Source organism: Gorilla gorilla, chromosome 9 (genome assembly GCF_029281585.2).
Source record: "Gorilla gorilla gorilla isolate KB3781 chromosome 9, NHGRI_mGorGor1-v2.1_pri, whole genome shotgun sequence".
NCBI classification, from domain to species: domain Eukaryota; kingdom Metazoa; phylum Chordata; class Mammalia; order Primates; family Hominidae; genus Gorilla; species Gorilla gorilla.
Genome location: NC_073233.2, coordinates 86,562,224 through 86,586,075, shown reverse-complemented (window position 1 = coordinate 86,586,075; position 23,852 = coordinate 86,562,224). Strand labels below are relative to the sequence as shown.

Sequence of the window (23,852 nt, the reverse complement as noted above, 5' to 3'; positions counted from 1 at the left end):
TCCACCTTGGTGAAGCCTTCCTGACCCTCCTTCCACTGCCTTCCCCAGAGAAAACATAGTGAAACAAAAGTGACCAGAATCTCCTGTATTTTACCATGACCCTCTTGAGTCTGTCCTTTCTTGTGCTGCTCACATGGTACTGATTCATTCCTGTGCCTTTCCATCTAAACTGGGTGCTGCCCAGGGCCATGTCTCATCTGTATCCCACGACAGTTCATGGTTATGTCTGATTCTTGCGATTCTGAACCTGGGATGGAAATTACTATCACCCATGAACACTATTAAAGCACCCTGGTCCTGGTCCCAGCCACCCGCTGAATTCGTATTTCCAGGAGTTAGGCCAGCAGGTGTATACTGAAAAACCTCTTCAGGTGCCTCTGATGCACATCACAGGCTGAGAGGTACTGATACAGTGGAGTGGTTCTCAGACTCTGGTTTGTGTCATTATCACCCAAGGTGCTGTCAAAAATGCAGATAGTAGCTCAGACTCCACTTGAGATATTTTGAAGCAGCTACCTGGGGGGTGCAGTTTAGAAAACTCCCCAGGGGATTCCCATACACATCCAAGAGTGAGAAATAAAGATTTGGAACAATCTCATTGTTTGACAGCTGGGAAGACAAACACAGAGATGCTCAGTGACTTGCCCGAGGTCACACAAGTTGGGTCAGGGAGAAAGTTAACAGGGTGAGACAGTCTAGTGAATGGAGCAGGTGATGTTGAGTAATGATTCTGACTCCTCTCCTCAGTGTGCCGCCTTTAGAAATTCAATTCAACAATATTCTCTACACAAATCCATAGGATTCTATTCAGATTCCGTACTTTTGTAATGATCAGTGAGACTAAAATAATAAGAATAGAAAAGCATGAAGGACGGGCCGGGCATGGTGGCTCACGCCTGTAATCCTAGCACTTTGGGAGGCCAAGGCGGGTGGATCACCTGAGGTCAGTAGTTCAAGACCAACATGGTGAAATCTCATCTCTACTAAAACAAACAAAAAAAAAATTAGCCAGGCATGGTGGCACATGCCTGTAGTCCCAGCTAACTGGGAGGCTAAGGCAGAAGAATTGCTTGAACCTGGGAGGCAGAGGTTGCAGTGAGCCAAGATCGCGCCACTGCTATCCAGCCTGGGTGACAGAACGAGACTCTTTTAAAAAAAAAAAAGAAAGAAAGAAAGAAAAGAAAAATGGTTACCAAAAAGGGGAACTAATTATTATAATTACAGAGTTTCAGAAATAGGTGAATTTAAATAATTCACAGTGTTAATATTGAAAAAGATCCTCCTTACCACTGTATCTGTAGTGCTTAAAAACCCCCAGAAGTTATGAATCCAGGTTTAGTGGATGGCTAAGGTGATAGATTAAAGTCTCAGGAGGCAGCAAGGTGGGAGGACCAGAGCCCTGGAAGATCTGAAAAAGTTCTAATCCCTGCTTTGAACAAGTCACTCAAGGCCTCTGAGCCTGAGACTCCTCCTCTTTGAGAGAGGAATGAAGGTCGTGGGAGGCTCAAACCCAATCATGTAGAGGAGGTGCTCTGTCAGCTAGCAAGGCTCCAGGAATGTGCGGGTCATTGTCATCTCTGATGCTGAGTTCCTGTTTTGGCTTCTCTGCCCCAGGCATTACAGTGGACAAGTTTGGGCTGATCTATTTCGTGGATGGCACCATGATCAGACGCATCGATCAGAATGGGATCATCTCCACCCTGCTCGGCTCTAATGATCTCACATCAGCCCGGCCACTCAGCTGTGATTCTGTCATGGATATTTCCCAGGTAAGATGGCTTCATCTACCAAAGCCCTGGGACTGCCCACTCATCCTCTCATCTGCCACCCAGCCAGCCTGCTGGCCATTCATCTTTGCACTGATAAGCCTTTAAAGAGCACCTACTTGGTGCCAGGCTGTGATGAGCACCAAGGACACAAAGACAAGTAAGATACAGCCATGTCCTGGGAGTTCACCATCAGGAGTAACAAGTGGAAGCCCAGGGGACAGTGAAGAAATCTCCCTAAGGAAACCTCAACAGCAGCAGAGTAGGATAGACAGAGCTTTACACCACGTGACATTAAATCCATTGCCACCTGAACTTCCTCTTTGGTAACACTGATGGGTATTTGTACATTGCCTGTTCTCTTTCTAAGCTATGTGAGGACAGAAATGCTGTCAGTAACCAGGGTGCCTGGCTACCCAAATTTGGGCACAGTCTATACTTGCTGATTGATTAATTGATTGATTGAATCCTAGCTTTTGCCACTCACTCACTCAGTAACTTTCTTTTGAGCCTCACTTTTTATATCTGTGAAATGGAAATAATTCACATCGGCCCAGTAGGATTACCCTGAAGATACATGAAACAATGCATCCACGACTCCTAGCATTGCTTGGCCCTTCAGAGGTGATGAATGAACAAAAGTTAGAGTGCCTGCTTTCACACAAGAGGTGACATTTATGCAAGTTTTACAGGTTGAATAAAATAGGGGTTTGCTGAGTGGCAAGAAAGAAAAGGAGACATTTCACACAAAGGAAACAGCATGTGCAAAGGCACAAAGATGTTAATGAGGCTGGTACACTCAAAGAATAGTGGAAAATTGAAAACCATAGCATAGGGTGCTTGGAAGCAGGTGGCCGCAGTTAAAACAAGAAGCATGGTTTGGGTCCAGGAAGGGAAGGACCCTGTTGTACCATGCCAAAGAGTTTGCACATTTGCAGGTGGACACCAGGAACCCATTATAGGTCAAAAAGAGACACAAGTGACTGGCTATCCAGCATGTCCTTAGTACATCCTGTGATGACTTGGCAAGGGTATGTCCTTTGTTGCTGGATCCTTTGGCTAGGCCAGGCCCATGCTGATTCAGTGGCCTGTGCTGAATCTTGCCAACATTACCAAAACCTGGGAAATCAGAAGCATTGAGTTACATCAAATTGCAAATTGATTTCAGCTCCAGCAACATTTAGCTTTTTAAACCCCTTCATTTTCAGGGGAGGCTGCACACACAGGCCCTTTTCCACTGACTGTGTCACCTGCTTCCAGCCTTTCTGGTCATGCCTACCTCTGTTACTGACATGTATCGCTAAGTCGTTCCACAGAGCCTTGTGGATGCTGCTGGAGGTCCCAGCACTCATGTCACCTCCCCATCGCATGCTGGGATGGTTTCCCTCTGCGCCAGCTAATGTGATTATTACACTCCAGAATGGATGCTGTTCTCTGCCACTCGTCTTTGCAGTTTTGGCAGGCTTACCCTTGCTGGCTAGTGAGTTTCCCTCTCCAGTCTGTGAGCAAGCTTGAATTACCCATCAGGAAGCCATGGCCTAAGGATGTGCATACAAGTATTTTCAATTCTCAAAATGGGCCCTCAACCAGCCAGCACAGGGTGCCGAAAATTTTCAGTCCACACATCAGAAAATTGTTTAACTTTAGATAGAGGTACTGCCAAGCAGCCGGATCAAAGGCTTGGAAGACAACTGGCATATGGCGGAGGGGGAAAAAAATGCTAAAACCCACACTTAGATTCAGAAATCCTGGACTGAAATCTCTAAAGGCCCTCACTACCTTTGTCTGAATGTCAGCATGGGATTTTCTTTAACCAAACTCTCCAATACTGGCATCTGTTTTACAGACACATATGTGCAGGTGTCACTGGCTTTCATTCTCAGAGCTTCCTCTCTACTCTGCCACCCCATGGGGAGCAGGGAGGTAAGCAAGGGAGAGCACACAGCTCAGAGGCATGAGTGAGAAGGCGAGAGCCAAGGAACTTGGACCAGCTCCTTTGGGAGGAGACAAACCCAGGCCCAAAAAGAAACTAAAGAGAGAGGCACAGAGCAGAGAAGGAACAGAAGGAAGTTGTTGCAACCTGTTAAGAAGTGGAGATGGCCACCACCGACAGAGAATAACTCTATGCTTAGGATCCAAAATAAGAACTTAGTATGGGCTAGGCGCTCTGTTAGAAATGGGGGTACAGGATAAGTACAACTTCTCTTTTCTTACTTAGCTATCACAATAGTCTCGTAGGGTAGAGCTGATCTACCCCATTTTATAGATAAGAATACTGAGGTGTGATGAATGAAAGTGCATTTATAAATGTAGAGCCCTGTACCAGGTTCCATCAGAGATATGGAAATGAATTTTTTTATGAAATTATATACACAAATTGTCTAGTACAGTGCCCAGCAGCTAGTAATAGGATGTGAATACTAGTTCCCTTTAAAATCCACAAATAACTTCCTTGTACATTGTCTCATTTAAGCTTTACAACTACCCTATGTAATATGTATTATCCCCTTTTAGATATAGAGAAAGACGTTCAGTGTTTAAGAAACTTGAGGTAGGTGACACACGTAGCAATTGTGGAACTGGAATAGGAAGTGAGGTGTCCTGACCCCAATCTCTCACTCCCTCTATGCCATTTGCTGGTCCTTCCTTCCTTCATTCATTCATTTGACAATCCATTTTTGCAAGAAAATCACTCTGCAACAAGGCAGCCAGCTCCAAGTGCTTTAATAAAGGCACAGAATGCTCAGATGGACAGGGAAGAGGGTCCCATTCCACACTGGAACCATAGAACGTGGGAGCTGCAAGACCTCTGAAATTATCAAGTCTAGTCCATTCATTCTGGGGATGGGAAATCAAGTCTCAGCACGATCATCACTAATAGGGTGGTGAAACAAGAGAGGCTGAGGTAGTTGGTCTGGTGCAGGATCATCACACGGGCAGTGTGACAGAGTGAGGACTGACTCCAAGAGCAATGCCCCTTCTCCTTTCCCAGGCACCTCTGTGCACATGGCATAAGGGGAAAGTGTAGGAAAGCACTTGCTCTACATTCCTTCCTCTCTTTCCTCTCCTCTCTCCCTCCACTGACTCTGTCTCCCCCTAGTCGTCCCATCAAGGAACCATCTTTTCATCATAACGACAGGCAGAAAGGTCTCCACAAGCAGGTCCCCAAGGTGCCACAGGACCAGAAGGCATAAAATATTTAGCGGCCAGAGTTGACAAGAAGTGGGTTTTAAGAAATTGAAAATTTCCCTGTCACTTTAGAGCAAACTGTGTTCCTGATGCAGCCAAAAGCTGCCATGACACTGCCCAGAGAGCAAGGGGAGTGTGAAGCAGCAGCACTGGCCGGCAGCGGCCCTGGCGAGTTTGCAGGCTCCCTGGCTCTGCAGGGACAGAGGGAGCTGGGAGTAAGGGGACAAGAAGACTTTAGAAAGCAGGACCGGAAGATCATGCTCTAAAGAACTGAGAAAGGGCCTGCCCCCTCCTGAGAATGTCCCTGAGCTGCAGGGACAGATGGAGGTGGCCTCACTCGTGTGTATATAATGTATTGGGGTTTCTTTTTACATTGGTAAACTACCACATGTACATTGTAGAAAATCTAAGAAATTAGAAATCACAAAGAAGGAAATTAAAATCACCTTTAATCTTACTATGGTTAACATTTTGATATATATCCCATCCCTCAAGCACTTAATCTCCTCTTTATCTATAATCTAGCTAAACTTCTTATATTTTTCCCCAATTGGTATCCCACTGTGCTTACAGTTCTGTAACCTGTTCTTTCTACTTAATATATAGCAAACATTTCTCCAAGTCATTAAATATCCATCTATAACATCACTTTTAACAACTACACACAGTATTCCAATTTATGAGCAAACTAAATGTACTATTATTTAGCCAGTTCTCAGTTGTTGGGCATTTGAGTTGGTTCTCGGTCTTTGTCATTATTAAAAATGGCTTCATCATTATTAAAAGCACTCTTATAGACAATGGTATACAAAAGTAAATTCCTGGAAGAAAAACTTCTTATCTAAAAGCATACACTTAGGCCAAACACAGTGGCTTACACCTGTAATCCCTGTACTTCGGAAGGCCACGGTAGGCAAATTGCTTGAGCCCAGGAGTTTGATACCAGCCTGGGTAACATAGCAAAGCCCTGTCTCTACAAATATATATATATATATATAGACACACATACATACACATAGACATACACATGTGTATATATATATATAGACACACACACATACATACATATATGTATGTATATATTTATATATATGTATGTATGTGTGTGTGTGTGTGTGTGTGTGTGTATATATATATATATATATATATATATATATATATATATATGTGGTGGCACATGCCTGTAGTACCAGCTACTCAGGAGGCTGAGGTGGGAGGATCGCTTTAGCCTGGAAGGTGGAGGCTGCAGTGAGTCAAGATTGTACCACTTCACTCCAGCCCGGGTGACAGAGTGAGACCCTGTCATACACATACATACATACATAAGTAAATTAAAATAAAGGTATACACTTGCTTAAGCACACCCCAGATTGGACCAAATATCAAGGGTTTATAGGGGGCTCAGGAAGTCTAAGGCAATGAATTTTTAGGTGGGGTGGAAAAATCAGCAGTAGGGTGCACCTGTTGGCACTTCCAGCCCACACAAAACATGGCTGGACCTCCTAGAGACACAGGTGGCAAAGGGTTCCCCTTAGTGCCAATACCTCCTAGTGTGATAGATCCAACAATCCAGCCTTCAAGTCCACTGAAGAAAACACTCCTCCCCTCAGACCATGCCAGCTACAATCTCCTGGGTGCCCACTTGAAGACTCACCATGACCTATGCCAGTTTCCCAGCCTGGCTCAGAGGAGGTTCCACATGGGGCCCAGCACTTCTGAACTCCTAGTTCCTACAACCAGCTTCAGTAATCCTTTCCAGGTGGACCTGTTCTCTGAGGTACTAGAACCACTGTCTGGAGCAGGGCTTCATAAATCTTAGTGTGCACAGAAATCACCTGGGGATTTTGCTTAAGTGCAGATACTGATTCAGTAGGTTTGGAGGAGGCCTGTCATTCTGCGTTTATGCTCAGCTCCTAGGTGAGCTGATGCTGATGACCACACATGAGGAGCAAGGATCCAGTCATGATTCTCAAGCCCACATCAGGATCACTCAGGAAGCTTTTCGAAATAATGCCAGTGCCCAAGCTCCAAGCCCAGGGATCTGATTTCACTCACCAAGGGTGGGGTTTGCCCACCATTATTTTCTAAAATCGCCACAGATAATTTGAATGTGAGGCCAGATTTGAGAATCACTGGTCTAGAACTATGACAGACAGAGGCCATGGTTAGCTTGTCTTTATATCTCTAGCAGCTAGCCAGCTGTTAATCCATGAACTCAAAGAATTGAGAAATCATACATGTATCGTATCACCCATGCATGAAGAATCTTTCTTAAGCCTCTGAACAACTCCTACTTCAGCCTCCAGACTCTCTCTGCCTTTCCCTCCCATCTTAGAACATCAGCTGCCATTATTTGGTGGGTTATGGTGGGTCAGGGACTCTGTGCTCTTGTCATTCCCATTTCCCATATGTGACTATTGAAGCTCAGAGAGGCAAAGTAACTTGCCCACAGTCATAAGCAGTGGACTATGCTCTGAACTCAGGCCTATTTGACTCCAAAGTCTACCCTTTTGCCTACTATTTTGTTGTTGTTAACTCCTTCTTCATGTTTTGTCAGTCTAATGAGACCATCACATGTCTCAGTGGCAGCTCTTTCATGGTTTCCCGGTGATCAGGGGGCTGACGCTTCATTGTTGATGATAGGCTGCATGAGGATCAAGCAAGACTGTATATGAAGCCACTTTGGACACTGTTATGGGCTACATGGGCTATGGGATGGATTAGTGGTGGGCATCTTGCCAGTCATTTGAGTATCGGTGTCTTCATTGTCAGGTTCACCTGGAGTGGCCCACAGACTTAGCCATCAACCCAATGGACAACTCACTTTATGTCCTCGACAACAATGTGGTCCTGCAAATCTCTGAAAACCACCAGGTGCGCATTGTCGCCGGGAGGCCCATGCACTGCCAGGTCCCTGGCATTGACCACTTCCTGCTAAGCAAGGTGGCCATCCACGCAACCCTGGAGTCAGCCACCGCTTTGGCTGTTTCACACAATGGGGTCCTGTATATTGCTGAGACTGATGAGAAAAAGATCAACCGCATCAGGCAGGTCACCACTAGTGGAGAGATCTCACTCGTTGCTGGGGCCCCCAGTGGCTGTGACTGTAAAAATGATGCCAACTGTGATTGTTTTTCTGGAGACGATGGTTATGCCAAGGATGCAAAGTTAAATACCCCATCTTCCTTGGCTGTGTGTGCTGATGGGGAGCTCTACGTGGCCGACCTTGGGAACATCCGAATTCGGTTTATCCGGAAGAACAAGCCTTTCCTCAACACCCAGAATATGTATGAGCTGTCTTCACCAATTGACCAGGAGCTCTATCTGTTTGATACCACTGGCAAGCACCTGTACACCCAAAGCCTGCCCACAGGAGACTACCTGTACAACTTCACCTACACTGGGGACGGTGACATCACACTCATCACAGACAACAATGGCAACATGGTAAATGTCCGCCGAGACTCTACTGGGATGCCCCTCTGGCTGGTGGTCCCAGATGGCCAGGTGTACTGGGTGACCATGGGCACCAACAGTGCACTCAAGAGTGTGACCACACAAGGACACGAGTTGGCCATGATGACATACCATGGCAATTCTGGCCTTCTGGCAACCAAAAGCAATGAAAACGGATGGACAACATTTTATGAGTAAGTACTAAAACAGGGCCATTTGATGATTTTGTTTCATTAATTCATTGTAGGATTGGAGGTAAATTGATCGAGTATTTTATTTTAATTCAGGATTTGGGATAAAAACTATTACTTATAATACATTCTACATGTTCATATTCCACATGATTTCTCCTAGGAAGGAAATGGTCTAGTGGAGAAGGCATAAGCTTTGGAGTCAGAGGAGCTGGGCGTCAGTTCCCACTCTACCATGGACTTAATCCTTCTTGGCCTCAGTTTCCACATCTGTAGAATGAATACAGTGGATACCTGCCCAGCATACCACAGGGAGATGGTGTAGATGAAAAGTACTTACCTGATGAAGTGCTAGCATCTTCATATGACCACTGTCCACAAATGTGGCAAGGGGAGAAGGAACAGGCACATGTGGATGAATTTTCCACATAATTGAAGCTCATGTCTTCAAATTCCAAAAAAAACCCTTTTCATTTTAACCATTTTGCATGGGACTTTTCTTATGAACTGTATTGCATACCTCCCTTCTCAAACACACTACACAGACATAATGAAACCTTTCTTTTTCTGATTCAGGGTCATTAATAAGGAACAACAATTGCATATGATGCTGTAATATGAAGAGAGCTTTCAGGAAGTGGGGAAATGAGGATATAGACCCCTTTGCCCCTGCCTGAAGTGATTTTAAACCATTACTTTATTAGGCCCTGTATCTAAAGGGTAGGTTTCTCTGCCTCCTCCCTCAGGGTTGTGCTGTGGTGTCACTATTTATTTCAGTCCTAGTGCCCACCTCAAGTAGCTCATTTCTCTATTCTTCATCCAGTGGAGGACTTCTTAAGAGGTGTGATCAGAGAACCAGAAGTTCAGCTTATTATAATCCTAGCAACAATTAAATATCTATATCTGGGGTGTTCCTCTAAGAGATATTTTAATGAATGGACTAACATCGCTCTTTCTACTTAGATTTTTTTAAGCTGCTTTTTGAGGTCTTAGCCATGGTTCAAACGACTGAGATTGCTGAATATGTCACCATTAGATAAACATGTGAGAGGTGGGGAAGGAACTAGCCTTGCTGAGTATTAGCTGTGGGCTAGGAGCTACACCACTGCATTTAATCTGCACAACAGCTCTGAGGATGGATGACATTATCCATTTTACAGACATAGAAACTGAGGCTCTGAAGGCTCCTTTGCCCACTGTTTGATAGTGAGATGTGGCAGAACAGGGATCGCAGTCCAAGTCTGATGCCAGAGCTTGGGCTTTCTCAGTGCTGCCCTCCCTGCATCCTACCCCCGCACCAGTGCCACACTGAGTTTGTTAATTCCAAATGAACCTGACTCTTTAAAGTTTTTCTCAAGCTTGATCAAGCATCAGTTTCTAACAGTCCTAGCAGAATCCAAAGGAAAAGGATCTGTAGTGGATTTTTAAATATAATTTGAACAAACGTGTCACAGTGATTTGTACAAAGTTCACTGGCTAAATTCCTTTCTCCAAACAAGGACCTTGTTAATTACAAAGAAAAGACAAAGATCCAGGAAAACAGCAATTATCTTGATTAACTCATTGGAATGGAAATACGCTAAATAATTCCATTTTGCCCATTGCCCGATGGAAATCTCTTATACATTATTTAGCCAATACAGGGGTTTCTTTGTCAGAGCACGTCTGTGCACTCAATTAGTTCCCAAAGTCACTCCCTCAGATCCCAAACTGAATGCTCACACATCACTGCATCCGTTACGCTCCACCACCCCTGAAATCTAAAACGGTTTCCTACACTTCTACCGGGAAAGATCCCTCCCTTTCTTTCCTTGATGAAATATACAGCTATATATAGTTGATGTTTAGTGAAGAAGGAAAAGTTTTTACAGTTGCTTTTTTATAAAATGGCATCTGGAATTCCAAAGACTGCACTTCATAGCAGTACCCAAGAGTGGTTATCCTTGTTAACACAAACCAGAAGTGGTAGATAAAAGTCCTAAAATAGAAAGGGAAACTAGTTTGTTTTTGTTTTTGTTTTTGTTTTCTGAGATCCTACTATGTGCCAGGCTCTTTCCCATTTAATCTTCACAGCAACCTCAGATGGCAGGAATTATCATCCACATTTTTTACATATGAAGTACAGAGAGATTAGATAACAAGCCTGAAACCACACAGTGAGTATGTAGCAGAACCAGAACACAAGTCCCTGTTCTTTCAACTGTACTGGCTAGGGTCACCTACATTCTTTGTGACTTATCTGTACGATAGAGATGAAAATAGTTATGTATTTCATAGGAATAGTATGAGGTTCAAAATTTCAGTGAGATAAAATATGGAAAGCTCAGTGTCTGATTGATTATAAGTACTCAAATGATAGTTGCTGCAGTTGTTGTTGTTGTTAATGCAAGCAATATTAGTGGCGGTACCAGTAATTGCAGAAGTGTTGTTTGGGTGTGAAAGGTATTTCCCAGGAGCAATTGCAAGTAAACTAATCAAAAGAGTAGACAAACGTTTTAATTGAGGTAGGTAGGAATCAGAGGTCAGGTGAGAAGAGCAGAATCAAGTATGAGAGATCAAGAAATGAACTAAGAAAGAAGTCAGATCCCTGAGAATATCCAAAGTCGGCTGGAAAATAACACGCAGAGCCACCCAAGGCAAAATGGTCCAGCTCAGACTGAGAATGAAGCAAGGGTGCCAGACACCTATTTTCACTGGCTGCGAGCCATGTGACTCAGGGACAGGCTAGCTGGCCTCCAGACCCAAGTCTCAACCAGACAGAAATAATCCCCTGCCCTACCCCATTTCTGGGCCATTATGAGGACTAAAAAACTAAATAAATACTGAAAGTAAAAATACTTTGCAAACTGTGAGACTGTCTAGAATTAGAGGTGTACAGATATTTCATTATGGTGTTTCTTAACAAGGATTTGGACAGATTTTGCCAATGAACCATTAATCTAGTGAATTTTCTACCTTTAGCTTAACGAGGCAGTTTAGTAGATTATAACCGAAATGTTCTATTTTTCTAAAAAAAAAATTGCCCAGGCTTGCCTGTGACATAGGCTATTATTGAAACAAGCTGTTTGTTTATTTGTTTGTTTGTTTGTTTGGTTGGTTGGTTGGTTGGTTGGTTGGTTGGTTTGGTTTGGTTTGGTTTGGTTTTTGAAATGGAGTCTCGCTCTGTTGCCCAGGCTGGAGTGCAATGGTGCGATCTTGGCTCACTGCAACCTCCACAGTTCTCCTGCCTCAGCCTCCTGAATAGCTGGGATTACAGGCATCTGCCACGACGCCCGGCTAATTTTTGTATTTTTAGTAAAGATGGGGTTTCACTATATTGGCCAGGCTGGTCTCAAACTCCTGACCTCAAGTGATCCGCCCACCTAGGCCTCCCAAAGTGCTGGGATTACAGGCATGAGCCACCGCACCCGGCCTGAAACAAGTTTTAAGTCAGCTTTGCCAATTCTCTTAAAAGATTAAATAGTACACCTAACATAAACATCACACACTTCAGAGCACCTTGATTTACAGAGTTCACAGTTTTGGAGAATCAAGGTTACTTTCCTCCCCTCAGCCCACAGGTCTGCTGGTAGGAACCTCAAAGGAGTCTGAAATGCAGTCCCCGTCTCCCAAGTGTGGCATCGTTACTCTCAGACTTAGCTCCTGGTCAGATGGCATTTGGTGGCTGAGAAAATGGCCTCATAAGTATGAAGCAGTTTCCAGAATTGACTTGCTGGACGGATATGAGCAACCCCCTTCCCTGAATTTCATAGGGGAAGGGGCTCTGGCCTCCCACAGTGCCCTGTGACAACTCCTATTATAATTATGCTCACCTTAACTACTGTGAGACCCTTACAAATTTGTCTTTGCATCAAGCTTAGGGTTTGCCAACTAGTCGGCTGACAGATAGTCAATATTTTGTAATGACACGTAAATTCAGAATGGAAGGGAAATAGAGACAGGAAGAAAAGATATGCTGTAGTGAGAAGAATGCTAGATTCACGTCTGAGCACCAGCACTGCCAGTGCTCCCAACGGGACGTAGAATTCAACTGAAATGGGTCAAATGAAGAGATCTGGCCTCTGGTTTTTACCTGGGGATAGGAAAGCTGGAAAGTGCATCATTCCCAACCTTATCATGAAAATAAGCCAGACAAAAGGTAAATTCTTGTGTTTCCTTGAACTCCTTCTCTGAGGTCAAATCCAAGGAGAGACAGAGTCTTGCAGAAAGAGACAAGATGTGGGCCCTGGCTTGGCTGGGGCAGATGCACCAGCCCTGGGGAGAAAGAGTTCAGCTGGGATGGCTGGTGAATTTACAAAGGCTAAGTGTGTACTGGCAAGAGAGTCTGAAGCCCTTGGAGGCTGTAGCAATTGGGCAGGTCCATGTCTTCTTAGGGACTTTTTTCTCTACAAATCCCACCAGGAGTTTTCCCACAGAAAAGAGTGAGGAAAGATTTAAGAAGAAAGTGTCCCTTGTGGTAGACCTGGGGGAAGGTCACAGCAGCTGCTGAGGGAGGAGCACACACCCCTGACCACTCTACCCAGACCCTGCTCACCTCATCTTCCATCAGGAACAACACCCTTCATCTGTGAAGAGAAGGGCAGCGAACACTGTCCTGCCTAGGCACTGGGGAAAATCCTTTCAGCTGAATGAGGGAAGAAAAGAAATGGAAAAAAAAAAAAAAATCCCACATACCTGAGAGTCAGAACCCTAGCAAAGGCTTTGCCACCACCATAGTTAGCTGAAAGGCTAAAAGCATCAGTGAAGGGCAGAAGACTGCTGGGAGGGAGTTAGAGAACGGCAGGAACATGGAAAGAGACCACCTCTGAGTCAGCACAAAGGGAGGACCCAAGGGCTGAACTGTGGACCTTGAGGGAAAAAAACCCTCTGGCAAACCAGTTTCACATCCTAAACACAGGGAATTGCTAAGGGAATTTAAAACCTATGATACCCAGAGGCTAACCATAAACAAACTTCAAATCCTAGGTTAACCCAAACCCCCTCACAAAATCCTAGCACAAGGAAACTCACACCCATTTCCAGGCATAAACCTGTCACTCAGGCTCTACCATGCTACACAAGATGTCACGCTTTCAACTGAACGTACAAAAGGGCAAGAAAAGGCAACACATTCCCGAGAGGCAAAGAAATCATCAGAATCACGTTCAGGTATGACACAGGTGTTGAAACTATCTGTCAGAGAATTTAAAATAACTATAATTATTTTAAAGGCTCTAATGGAAAAGGTGAACAATGTGCAAGATCAGATGGATAATTTTAGCAGAGAGACAGAAACGATAAGAAAGAATCAAATGGAATTGTTAGAAATGAAAACCACGGTTATAAGGATGAGAAATGCCTTTGATGGGCTGTTCTCTCCGGAGGACACAGCATGACACAGCTGAGGAAAGAAGATGGTTAATAGAAATTACCCAAACTAAAATACAGAGAGGAAAAAAAAGAGTGGAAAATGCAGAACATGGCATTCAAGATCTGTGGGACAACATCCAATAGTCTGATATACATGTAATTGGAATTCCAGGAGAAGAGGGAAAAAATAGGGCAGAAGAAATATTTGAGGAAATAATGGCAGAGAATTACCCATAATTAATAATGGACACCAAACCACAGATCCAAAAAGCTCAGAAAACACCAAGCAGAATAAGTACATACACACACACACACATACACACACACATTTCTAGCCATATATTCAAATGGCTGAATTAAAAAGGAGAGACAGAAAACCTTAAAAGCAGCCAGGAAAAAAAAAAAAAGCATTTTATAAGAGGAATGAAGGTAAGAATTACAGCAGACTTCTCATCAGAAACTGTGCAAGCCAGAAGACAGAAGTGCTGAAAGAAAAAAAAAAAAAAGAAAAACTGTCCACAGCCAGGTGCAGTGGCTCACACCTGTAATCCCAGCACTTTGGGAGGCCAAGGCAGGTGGATCACCTGAGGTCAGGAGTTCGAGACCAGCCTGGCCAACATGGTGAAACCCCACCTCTACTAAAAATACAAAATTAGCTGGGCATGGTGGTGCGCACCTGTAGTCCCAGCTACTCAGGAGGCTGAGGCAGGAGAATCGCTTGAATCCAGGAGGTGGAGGTTGCAATGAGCTGAGATGTGCCATTGCACTCCAGCCTGGGCAACAAGAGTGAAACTCTGTCTCACAAAAAAAAAAAAAAAAAAAAAATTGTCCACTCAGATATTATACTCAACAAAAATATCTTTCAAATGAAGACATGTTATAGAGGTATAGGGAGGGGTAAGGGAACCTAGAAAGGATGCTAATAGCCTGGGCAACATAGCAATACCCATCTCTACCAAAAAAAATTTTTAATTAGCTGGATGTAGTGGCACACACCTGCACTCCTAGCTACTCAGGAGGTTGAGGCAGGAAGAGCACTTTTCAGCCCAGGAGTTCAAGGCTGCAGTGATCGATAATTACACCACTGCACTCCAGCCTGGGCAACAGAGTGAGATCCTGTCCCTAAGCAAATTAATTAATTAACTAAAAATAAAAATAAAGGACGCTGAGGCACCCAGGCACTAAAAACAGTGAATAGCCATTACCAACCCCCAGGCTGCAGAGCAAGGTGGGAAAGTTGAAGGATATCATGACTGAAGTCCAGTGGGAGCTGTAATGATGGAGAAGCCCCCTAGTTGAAGCTGAAATCATGGATCCACGCAGCCACTGTTAGAGATTCGGCACTGGAGGAAAGGAGTGAGGAGTGAGGAAAACCTTCTGAATTCCGGTCTCTTGCCCGTGCCTACCACGGACTTAGCTTAACCAGAAGTGAGCCAGTGAGAGTGCTCCAGTGACACAGTCTGCAGGGGTCAGCTGCTCTGGGCAGAGAGAGAACAGAGAATGGATCTGGGAGGTAGGGGGAACAGAGAATAACCAGCACAGAGACTGACTGGCTGTGTGACATGTTAGCCATGAGTCGCCAAGCCAGGGTTCAGCCCCAGATCTGCCTGAACCCTAAGCAGTTCCCACCAGAGGCACCACCTCAAGTACAGTATGGCAGAGTGGGCCAGATCTTGGGAATCCTGAGGGCTAGAATTCATTTTGGGTACTTAATTTTGTAGGAAATGGACAGCAAGTACAAGGTTTTAATGCAGAAGCCACAAAGTGCTCTGGCTCTGATCCAGTTTTGGAGTAGCTAATGATGTCGTGATGACATCTATTACAGTGACATGGGTCAGGGGAACTATTGGTGTGCCTGGGCCAGGAACCATAATTATCCACAGACAATACAGTGCCCAGTTCCCTGACATGGTGATGGTGTTGTTTGAAACAATCAGAAATGAAAGTCATACAAATCAAATCTTATTTTTTAACCAAAAAGTTAAGATCAGCAAAAGTTTAGTATCAGAGGGCAATTCGGCGTTTTCCTTGCCAGCCATGCATAGTAAGTGGCTCAAGATGAAGTATTGAGTGTGAAAAAGAAAGCCTTGCAGTGTGTGTGAAGATGTCCTTTGACAATCCTCTTCTGAGAGCCAAGTTCACAGCAACTATATGAATCTTTTTTTTTTTTTGAGATGGAGTCTCACTCTGTCGCCCAGGCTGGAGTGCGATGGTGCGATCTCGGCTCACGGCAACCTCTGTCTCCCGGGTTCAATCAAATCTCCTGCCTCAGCCTCCCGAGTAGCTGGGATTACAGGCATCCAGCCACCGTGCATAGCTAATTTTTATATTTCTAGTAGAGACACAGTTTCACCATGTTGGCCAGGCTGGTCTCGAACTCCTGACCTCAAGTGATCCACCCCACCTTGGCCTCCCAAAGTGCTGGGATTACAGGCGTGAGCCACTGCGCCTGGCCTATATGAATCTATGTGTTTTCTTTCACTGTGCTCCAAAGATGCTTTGGATAAATGGAATGAAGAAAAATCAGTGGGAGGAAATAATGAAAAGCCAGTCATCTGGTCATCCCTATCATACCCCCCAACTGGGGGCTTGGCATCACTGCAAAGTCAATTGCAGTGGTAGCAAGCAAAGCATCCTGAAAATAAAACAACTGCCAGTCTTCTTGACCCACCTGAGACTTGGAAAAACAGTGTTTTCTATATACCGCAGTGATGAACCCAAAGATTTTTATTTGAAACAGCATCATTTTTATGGGAAGCTTGATGAATAAAACACATTATTTAAGATTAGACAGACCTGACTTTGAATTTATATTCCTCTACGAGCTGTGTGATCTTAGGCAAGTTGCTTATCCTCTCTGAGCCTCCTCTTCACCATTTGTGAAATGATGATAATAATAATGCCTACATCAGAAGATGATGATGAGCATGATGCTTGGTACCTAAAAGGTACCACATGAATATTAGTGACCTTTCTCCACCTCATTTGGACAAGGAAAGGTAAAACAAATGAATTTCTTCGTTGCTCTCAGCCCGTGTCTTGAATCAACAATAATATCTATTATTTACTTATATATTTATTCATTAAGTAAACATGTACTGAGTACTGTCTACCTGCTGGGTACTCCTCTGGGCACTAAGAATACAGACAAGGTCTCTGTCCTCATGGAGCTGATATTAGGAGGAGACAGAAAACAAAGAACAAATAAATAATAAGTATAGTGAGGTCAACAAGAAAATACGATACAAAGGTTGGGGGGACTTATCTGTCTTAGAAGCGGTGGTCAGGGAAGACCTCACTGAAGTGATAACATTTGATCTGAAACATGATTGATGACAGGAACAAGCCATACCAACACTGGAGGGAAGAGCATTCCCGCAGAGGGAACGGGAAGCATGAGCACCCCAGCATGCACTGACTTTGGCATGTTTGGGGACTAGAAGCAGATACAGGGAGAAGAAGAACGTGCTGAGAGTGACGTTCCAGGTGAAGTCAGAAAGAAAGGCAGGAAGGAGCCAACATTCAGCCAACGTTCATTGACACAAGGAAGCACATGCTATATGCCACACACTCTAAGCTACAGGGATACAGCAGGGTCCAAATGAAGTCCCTGCCCTCAGGGAGTTGACATTCCACTGAGGGCGATCTCCTGGGGTCCTGGGGGCCCTGGGAAGAAGTTTCCCTTTCATTTTAAGTAGGTTACGTCTTTTGGTCTTCCTGTGTCTCTATGAAACAGGATCATTATCCCCATTTATAGAAGAGAAAACAGAGGCTCACCGAGGTTATATGATATAGCCTGCCTGAAATTGTATCATTTGTGGTGGAGACTTGATAGTTAGGAGGAACACAGAGCCAAGTGCCCATCCTCTAGATCACATTACTGGCAAGTGTAGAGCCAGGATGCAAAGCCTAGACTATCTAGCTCCAGAGACCTTTTTAAAAAACTATTCCTTTCATTCCTCTTGGTTAGAAAGAAAGAAAATTTGCCAGTACTTTGTGGGTTCCCATAATGAAAGCTGTCACAAATGTAACTAAGCCATTGTCCAGATGCCACCTAATCATGGGGCCAGGACTTGAGGCAGCCACTTGGAGCCCAGAGAGTTCAGAGAACTGCCCCTTCCAGGTCCCTGCACTTTGTTGTGGCGGCTCTGTGGTGGAGAAGAAAGGGTTCTGTAGAGGTGGCTCACGGGGCAAAGGTGTGCGGGGCTCAGAGGACTGGCAACCCTACTTCTTCCCATCCACAGTCAGAAGGAGCAGTTCTGGTGGGATAATTACAGGTATCAATCAAGCAGCAAAGAGATCCAGGTCATTTCCCAAGCTCTGGAAGGTACTACAATGAATGAATAGGAGACAAGAAAATTTTATAAATTGGTTGCTCTATATGATGTTCATTTAATTAAGACATTCAGTCCTTCTAATGGAAAATGTGAAGAGTGGAAATTACTGTTTTTTTGACCCTCTCATATAAAATGAAAACCAGATCTTGAAGGCATGGGGCCTTTTCATTGTATCTACTTTAGGATCAATTTAATTATGCCTTACAAGCTACCTTCAATAATAATTGCAATTGTCTGCCTTTATACAAAGCCTCTTTCTGTCTTCAAGACTAAAACTCTAGTGAGATACCTAGGGAGATTGCCAAAGTGTTATTTAGTAAGAGTTGTTTTTTCCATATTTTGGCATTCAGCAAGTGTTTATCATGTACCTACTGTGTGTCCAGCTTGTGCCAAGTCCTGTAGGAGTGAATGTGTGAATGAATCATGGTGTCTCCTCTCCCACAAAGCAGGAAAGAGGCCTTGCACATCCAATCCTGCATTCATTTATTTGTTCAGCCAGCAATCCCTGCCCGTCCTCTCTATGCCAGTTCCAATGCTGGTGAAGCAGAGATGAACTGAGAGCCAGTCCTCCAGGGTCACGCTGCTGGCAGGTGGCAGAACCCAGGTGGTGTCAATCCGCAGACTCCACAGACCTGTTCTGACCTCAAGCACTCACAGTCCAAAGAGGGGGACGACTTGTACATCAACACTGCAGTGCAGGGGAGGCATTCTAGGACAGAGCTGTGCACAGGATATCACTGGGAGAAGGGACAGGAAAAACCAGGGAGGGCTTTAGGAGGTGGCATTTGAGCGAGGCCATGGTAGAAGTGGTGTCAAAGTGACATCTGACTCCTAATTAACAATCTATCAATTCTTATCTATAAAACTCCACAAATGGCTTTGCAGTGTCTTGCATGGTATAAAAAAATCTTTTTCATGTGGTTACGTCAGGAAAATAGACAGTCCAAGTGAATAGTCTTATTTTATTAAAGAGTATGTACAGGGATTACAGGTGTTCGAAGAGTCAGCCTAGAACAGCATCCCCATCCCATTAAACTGCTGGACTGAAATGGATCTTCCTGTTGATTTAAAAGATGACTCAGGATCTGACTGGACCCAGCTTAATCATGAATCACAGATACAGTTAAGATGACCAGGGCAAAACCAGTTTTGGGGGTCTTGATTTTTAGCTCAAAAACTTGGAGTACCCTAGTAATATTTTGCTGAAAATGCCTGGAAATTGTTATCTTCAACTTGCCCTATAAGTGAGACTCCTATGCACAGCCTGGAATTTAAGGCATCTGCCTCCCCAGATGGCCATGCTCATGAGCTCTCACATGTGGTTTTACCTTGCTTGTCACAACACTTTCTGATTATGAAAATAATCCATGTTTATTATTTTTAAATCATGGAAATAAATAAGCAATTCACATCACCTGTAATTCTACCTCCCAGAGATAACCACTGTCAATATTTTTGTATGTTTCCTTCCTATTCAAATTTCCAGTGGCCACAAATGGTTAAAAAGAATCCCAGCCTCTCTCACAGTTGAAGGGAGCAGAGCTCTGAGAGGGTCTCCATGTGAGAGAAGTCTCTGGACATGCATCTCAGATCTTTACTCCAAGACACCCTCCTTCCTAGCCGCCATCTCTCAGAACTACTGCTCACTTAGCTCTGCGAGGCAGTCCACCGCTTTGACCACCCATTCCAGGTTTCAGCCTCCCCTAGGCCAGACTGAACTTTTCCTGGCAGAACCTGACTCTGTACTAAGAAAGAGAAAGGAGAAATCATGGCAGGACATGGGTTTTTGAAGCCCCCAACCACCCACAGGAGAGCCTCTGATAGAGCCACAGCCTTGCCTGCAGCCCTGCCCAGGGAGTGTATTCGAGGCCACAGCACTGCCTGCCATCCTGAAAAAGCCCCAGCCGCAGAGGCATCCAACTTCCCCAAAGGCCACCGGCCCCTCCCCCAGAATTGGTCTTAGGACAAAAACAGGGGTGATTTATTCAGAAGACCTCTACCAATGCCTCCTCTGTGGCAGAGTGTGCCAGGGACTGTTAGATTCAGTGTAGAGTGCTGTGATCTGTGCCAGGCTCAGGCACGGAAACAGTTGGCAAATGGCAGAGTCTGTAGTGCAGCACCCAAGTCTGACCTTGGGCAGAGAATTCCTGAGCAAAGACCTGCCTAATCTCACCCACCAAGTCTCCCCTGATACCATAGGAGCTGCAGACCCAGGAATCCCAGCAAGAAGCCAGGCCCAGCTGAAGGAAGAGCCTGGACAGAGCTGAACTCTCTGACCTTTCATTGCCCCATTGTGAAAACCCTCACAGGAACCCAGGGGCCAGCTTTACCCCAGAAGTAAAAACAAAACAGTTTAAAAAAAAAAAAGCCAGTAGGGAGACCTGAAGTACACAGGGGCAACCGTGTCCAGGAAGTCAGTCAGGAATATTGCCATGTAGAGGAAGAACTGTGTCCCCATTCACACACAAGTGCAAAAAGGCTATTTAAGCCTGCCTTTTTACACTTCATCCTCCCCTAATTAAAAACAATAATTAAAATGTTAATAGCCCACTCCTGCCAGGGAGGAGCGCATGTGTTGAATACTTGCAAATGGACGGTACAGAAATGTTCATTGAAGACAGAGAGGCAGGTGGCAGTTTGGAAGCAAATAGATCTGAGTTTGAATTTTGATTCTACCCACACTTAATTAGCTGTGTGACCTTGAGCAGGTGACTTCACTTTTCCAAGCCTCAATTTCTGATTCTCCAAAAAAGAGATAATACATACCTTTTAGACAAGGATTAAATGAGGATTACATGAAAAATGTATTAAATGAGGATTACATGAAAATGCATGAAAAGCAACTAGCACCATGCCTCGAATATTGGAGGTGTTCAGTGATGGTAGGTATTTCTTTTATTATTATCAGGAGAATAGTAAAGAGGATTAAGATTCAATTATGATGCTTTAGAAAGACCATACCTGAGCAAAGCTGTGGGGGTTCTAAGAGTTGCAGTTACAAAAATGCTTAGTGCCAGATGTAAAATCTAGATGGAAGGGGTTGCAAGAGGCAAGACACCATTTATCTAGGCTAAGTCCTGGTTTGAATTCAGAATCCCCTTTCCCCAGGATGTGTAGAAACCTAGGAAACCCCTGGGTAATAGCTCCCATTTCTAGTGTTTTTCAGGAAAAACCTGTATAACCAGTTCTTGCGGGTTTTGCAGAGGGTATTCAGGCATCAATCAAGCTTGACTACATCATTTCTGGGGAGTCCCCCAGTTCTAAGATTCTGGGTCAGCTGTCTCATTATGGCCACCATCATCTCTCCCCCTCACAACTGAATTCTAGTTTATAGCTGTACTCCTGGGCAGTAGGCAGGTCAGTGGTATCATCCCCACTGGGTTAGGGAAGGGAGACTCAGAGAGGTCAGTTATTTTCCTGCAGCTGGATATCAGCAGGTGGAGTCACATCCTGAAATCTATGTACCAGGTCCTGTGCAAGATATGTGGGAGACATGGGAATGTATCCAGCCAGAAAGAAAAGCAGAGCACAGCAAAACCATGGCATGAGGTAGAATGCACCAAGTTCCAGCTAGAGCACCATTATATTTCTACTACTCAGTGCCACCCCTTGGTTTCCAGGTACGACAGCTTTGGCCGCCTGACAAATGTGACCTTCCCTACTGGCCAGGTGAGCAGTTTCCGAAGTGATACAGACAGTTCAGTGCATGTCCAGGTAGAGACCTCCAGCAAGGATGATGTCACCATAACCACCAACCTGTCTGCCTCAGGTGCCTTCTACACACTGCTGCAAGGTAAGTCAGGTGGGGGCCAGGGGACTTTGAGGCAGAGGGGTGGGAAGACCCCTTTGGAGGAGGATGGCACAAGAAATAGGCTGCTGCTGGAGCTGCCCAAGAACAGGAAAGCATTTCAACTCTCTGTATTATCACCTAATTTGCAAAATATACCAGCCTGAGTCAAGTAAATTCCCTCTCAGAAGCTTAAGAATAATATTTTATTGTCCTATCCTGTTATCAGAACAAAGGGTAGGGAATTCATTAGCTGCTAATCCAGGTGACCTTGCTATTCTGCCATCCTAATGACTCCCAGATTAACAGACACACACTAGTGTAGGTGAGGACAAAGGACAAAAATAATTATGCATAATTATGAAAGGGATTTGATTATGGAGAAGTCCTTCCTGAAGCCCAGGTGAGAAGGTTTGTGCCTCTTCTTCTAGGATTTCATAGAAAAGAGACCCTTCTTTGCATTTGTCAAATCATCCTGTTATGGGTTGGTCTTTTAGCTTCAAGTAAAAAGATTTCACAATGATGAAATCTTGCTGTTAATTATCTGCCTCAATTGTTCTCATGGGATATGGTGACCCAGGTGGGCTTGCAGCTTTGTGGGATTTAGTAAACTTGAAAAGAAAGAAGCCATCACCAGGGAAAGCTCTGCCTGATTCTTTCCTGCCCGCTGGATGGCTCTTTGTACCTCCAAAGGCTTTCACACGAAGCAGTGAAAGGAGCCTCAGGGTAAGAGTCAGAAGCCCAAGTTCTAGTTCTGACTCTGCCACCACATCACCCACCGTGACCCTTGGTTTCTTCTCCAGGAAAAGGAAGCAAGCTGAAGCTGTGTGGAATGGGGTGGAGCAGTGAGAAGAGCAGGGGTTCTGGGTGGACAATTTGGGGCCCTGTGCCCACCATGCCAGTTCCCACCTGTGTGAACTGGCTGGGGTCACTCTTCTTCTCTGAGCCTTGGTCTCTGGGTCTGGGAAATGGGGCTGAATTTTAACACCTGCCCCACAGGGCTGCTCAGTCGATCTCTTTAGACAATGTAGTGACTAGCATGAGCCAAGCACGTACTATTGCTCAATAAGCAATACTATTGGATTCATTAAGTAATTAATTAATTAGCAAGCAGTTTAACTTACCATGAGAAAATAAATGTCTGTATATTCTTACAACCACTTTTATTCCCAAATTTAGTCCTTTGCCTTTCAAAGAGCTCCAAGAACAATAAAGGTTCTCAAAGAAAGAGAAACCACACACTGGAATTCCTTCTTCATCAAGCACCTTTAACCGTGGTTTTTGAGGAAAACTCAGTGTTTCTTCTGTTCTCACACAATAGTCATCAACAGAAGACTTCTGTGACCAAATATAGGCAGAGGTGGGGTTCTCCCCACCATGAAGCAAGCAGTCAGCTCTGCAGTGGACACCCGCTGGGTGTCCTTCAACTCAATTCCAACACTATCTACCTGGAGATGGCCTCAAATCCCACAGGTTGAGGGCTCAGTCCCCAAAACTGTCCCCCCAACCCCACCCCATCTACCATACTTCAGACACTAGTCACAAGTCTGGGCCTCTGGAACTTCTATCTGACTGGCTTCTAGTTGAGATTTTCATGACTGCTTCTTTGGGTTCAGTTAATTTACTGGAACAGCTCACAGGACTAGAGAAATACTTATATTTACCAGTTGATCATAAAGGACATTACCAAGGGTATAGACGAAGAGATGTGTATGACAAGATATAGGGTAAGGGGCGTGGGGCTTTCACACCCTCCCCAGGCACATCACCCTCACCC

At 44.6% G+C, this 23,852-nt stretch overlaps 1 protein-coding gene across 2 annotated transcripts in view; it reads left to right on the top strand.

The window, feature by feature from the left end:
• The window catches only part of TENM4 (teneurin transmembrane protein 4), a 777,096-nt gene that overhangs the window by 726,284 nt on the left and 26,960 nt on the right, over nucleotides 1-23,852 (top strand). For both annotated transcript variants that reach the window (XM_055356895.2, XM_063693427.1), the window contains 3 exons: nucleotides 1,615-1,769; nucleotides 7,728-8,605; nucleotides 21,909-22,081. In XM_055356895.2, the coding sequence (XP_055212870.2) occupies nucleotides 1,615-1,769; nucleotides 7,728-8,605; nucleotides 21,909-22,081 (1,206 nt within the window). The remainder of the gene's footprint in view (nucleotides 1-1,614; nucleotides 1,770-7,727; nucleotides 8,606-21,908; nucleotides 22,082-23,852) is intronic.